The sequence below is a fragment of the Sphaeroforma arctica genome (assembly GCF_001186125.1).
Source record: "Sphaeroforma arctica JP610 unplaced genomic scaffold supercont1.2477, whole genome shotgun sequence".
NCBI classification, from domain to species: domain Eukaryota; class Ichthyosporea; order Ichthyophonida; genus Sphaeroforma; species Sphaeroforma arctica.
The window spans coordinates 1,319-3,057 of NW_014038081.1; the positions used below are offsets into that span (position 1 = coordinate 1,319).

A 1,739-nucleotide genomic window follows, 5' to 3' on the forward strand; every position below is an offset into this window, starting at 1 on the left:
CTAACGGCTATACACTACGGATGTACTATACATATGGTTACACACAGCAGGATGAATTATCAGTTTACTTTACGAGTAGAAGCATACATACGTACGTTATATGTGTGCATGCACATGTACATACATACATGCAGATATACGCAAAATGTCTATCGGCTCTACACTGCGGATGTACTATACATATGGGAACACACAATAGGATGAATTATCAATCTACTTTACGAGTAAAATTATGTAAAGGTACGTCAGACAGACATGGACTTGTCATTTCCTATCCTTGTGTGTATGTACATGTATACCTATACACTAAAATAAACACAAAACATTTAACGGTTATCCACCCACTTCAATTACGAGTACAAGTTTTTAAACGTACGATACACAGACATAGACGAGTGCCAAGTCTATATACATGTGTGTATGTACATACATACGCATACATACATGCCAATACACACAAAACGTTCGGCGGCTATGTACTCACCTCATTCTCTAGGTCGGCGTATGTGAATACGCTTCGCCCCTTGTCGTACAGTTTGTTCGCACGGATTCCGCCGGCATTGAAAATCGCACAGTCCGATAGAAACGAATCTCTCAGAGCAGACACCAATAACGTCCCCACAGACGTTTGCTGTAGGCGGATATTCACAGACGACATGGACTCCTCCTGCAATGGTACCATACATGCGATAATATGTTTATGTGTGTGTGATATATGTGATAGCATACGCATATGTATATGGGTAAACCTTGCATATGTATAGTACATGGTGGTGTCGTTTTTATGTGTGTGTGATATATGTGATAGCATACACATATGTATATGGGTGTACCTTGCAAATGTATAGTACATGTGGTGTCGTTTTTATGTGTGTGTGATATATGTGATAGCATACGCATATGTATATGGTTGTACCTTGCAAATGTAGTATAGTACATGTGGTGTCGTCTTTTATGTGTGTGATATATGTGATAGCATACGCATATGTATATGGGTGTACCTTGCAAATGTAGTATAGTACATGTGGTGTCGTTTTTATGTGTGCAGGAACACTATAACAAGTATAGTGCAGAATGAATGCAAAATAGTATTGTAAAAAAATAACCTATGCATGTATATAAATTTCCCTTCCAAATGTATAATAAAAGTGGTATCATTTTTATGTGTATAGGTGTATCGTACGATAGTACATTAAAAGTGATACCATATACTTGTATATAGATCTATCTTGCAAATGCATAATGCGTGTGGTATCATTTGTATGTATATATGAGCACCATGAACTAGTATAGTTAGAGTGCTAGCATATACCTGTAAATAGGTGTACCTTGCAAATGTATAGTAAATGTAGTATAACTTCGGTGTGCATATAAGTGTATCTAGCAATTGTATAGTCAATGTGCAATCAATTTATACATACAGATTCACCATAGAATGTTATAATATATTTGTAATCATCTTAAAGTACATAAACATACATGGGGCGTGATGGTAAATTTATATATATATTCAAATTATTCAATCACAAATCTTCATAATACGCATCGGAAAATATACATGTCAGATAGACTGGTACAGGCCCATACTGATCCGTGAACGTAGACGCCCATCCCTCTACTCCATGTTCACAATATACACACCCACACACACACACACACATATATATATATATATATACCCATACATACACATATACATAGATACATATACATATTTATGTATACATGTAACTATATAT

The 1,739-nt window shown here is 35.8% G+C and overlaps 1 protein-coding gene across 1 annotated transcript; it reads right to left on the bottom strand.

The window, feature by feature from the left end:
* Nucleotides 1-484: 484 nt before the first annotated feature.
* SARC_12655 (hypothetical protein) lies at nt 485-667 on the bottom strand (the record flags this gene model as incomplete). Its single annotated transcript, XM_014293233.1, has 1 exon — nt 485-667. A coding segment is annotated over one exon (183 nt), but the record flags the coding sequence as incomplete, so codon positions are not given.
* Between the last annotated feature and the right edge of the window lie 1,072 nt (nt 668-1,739).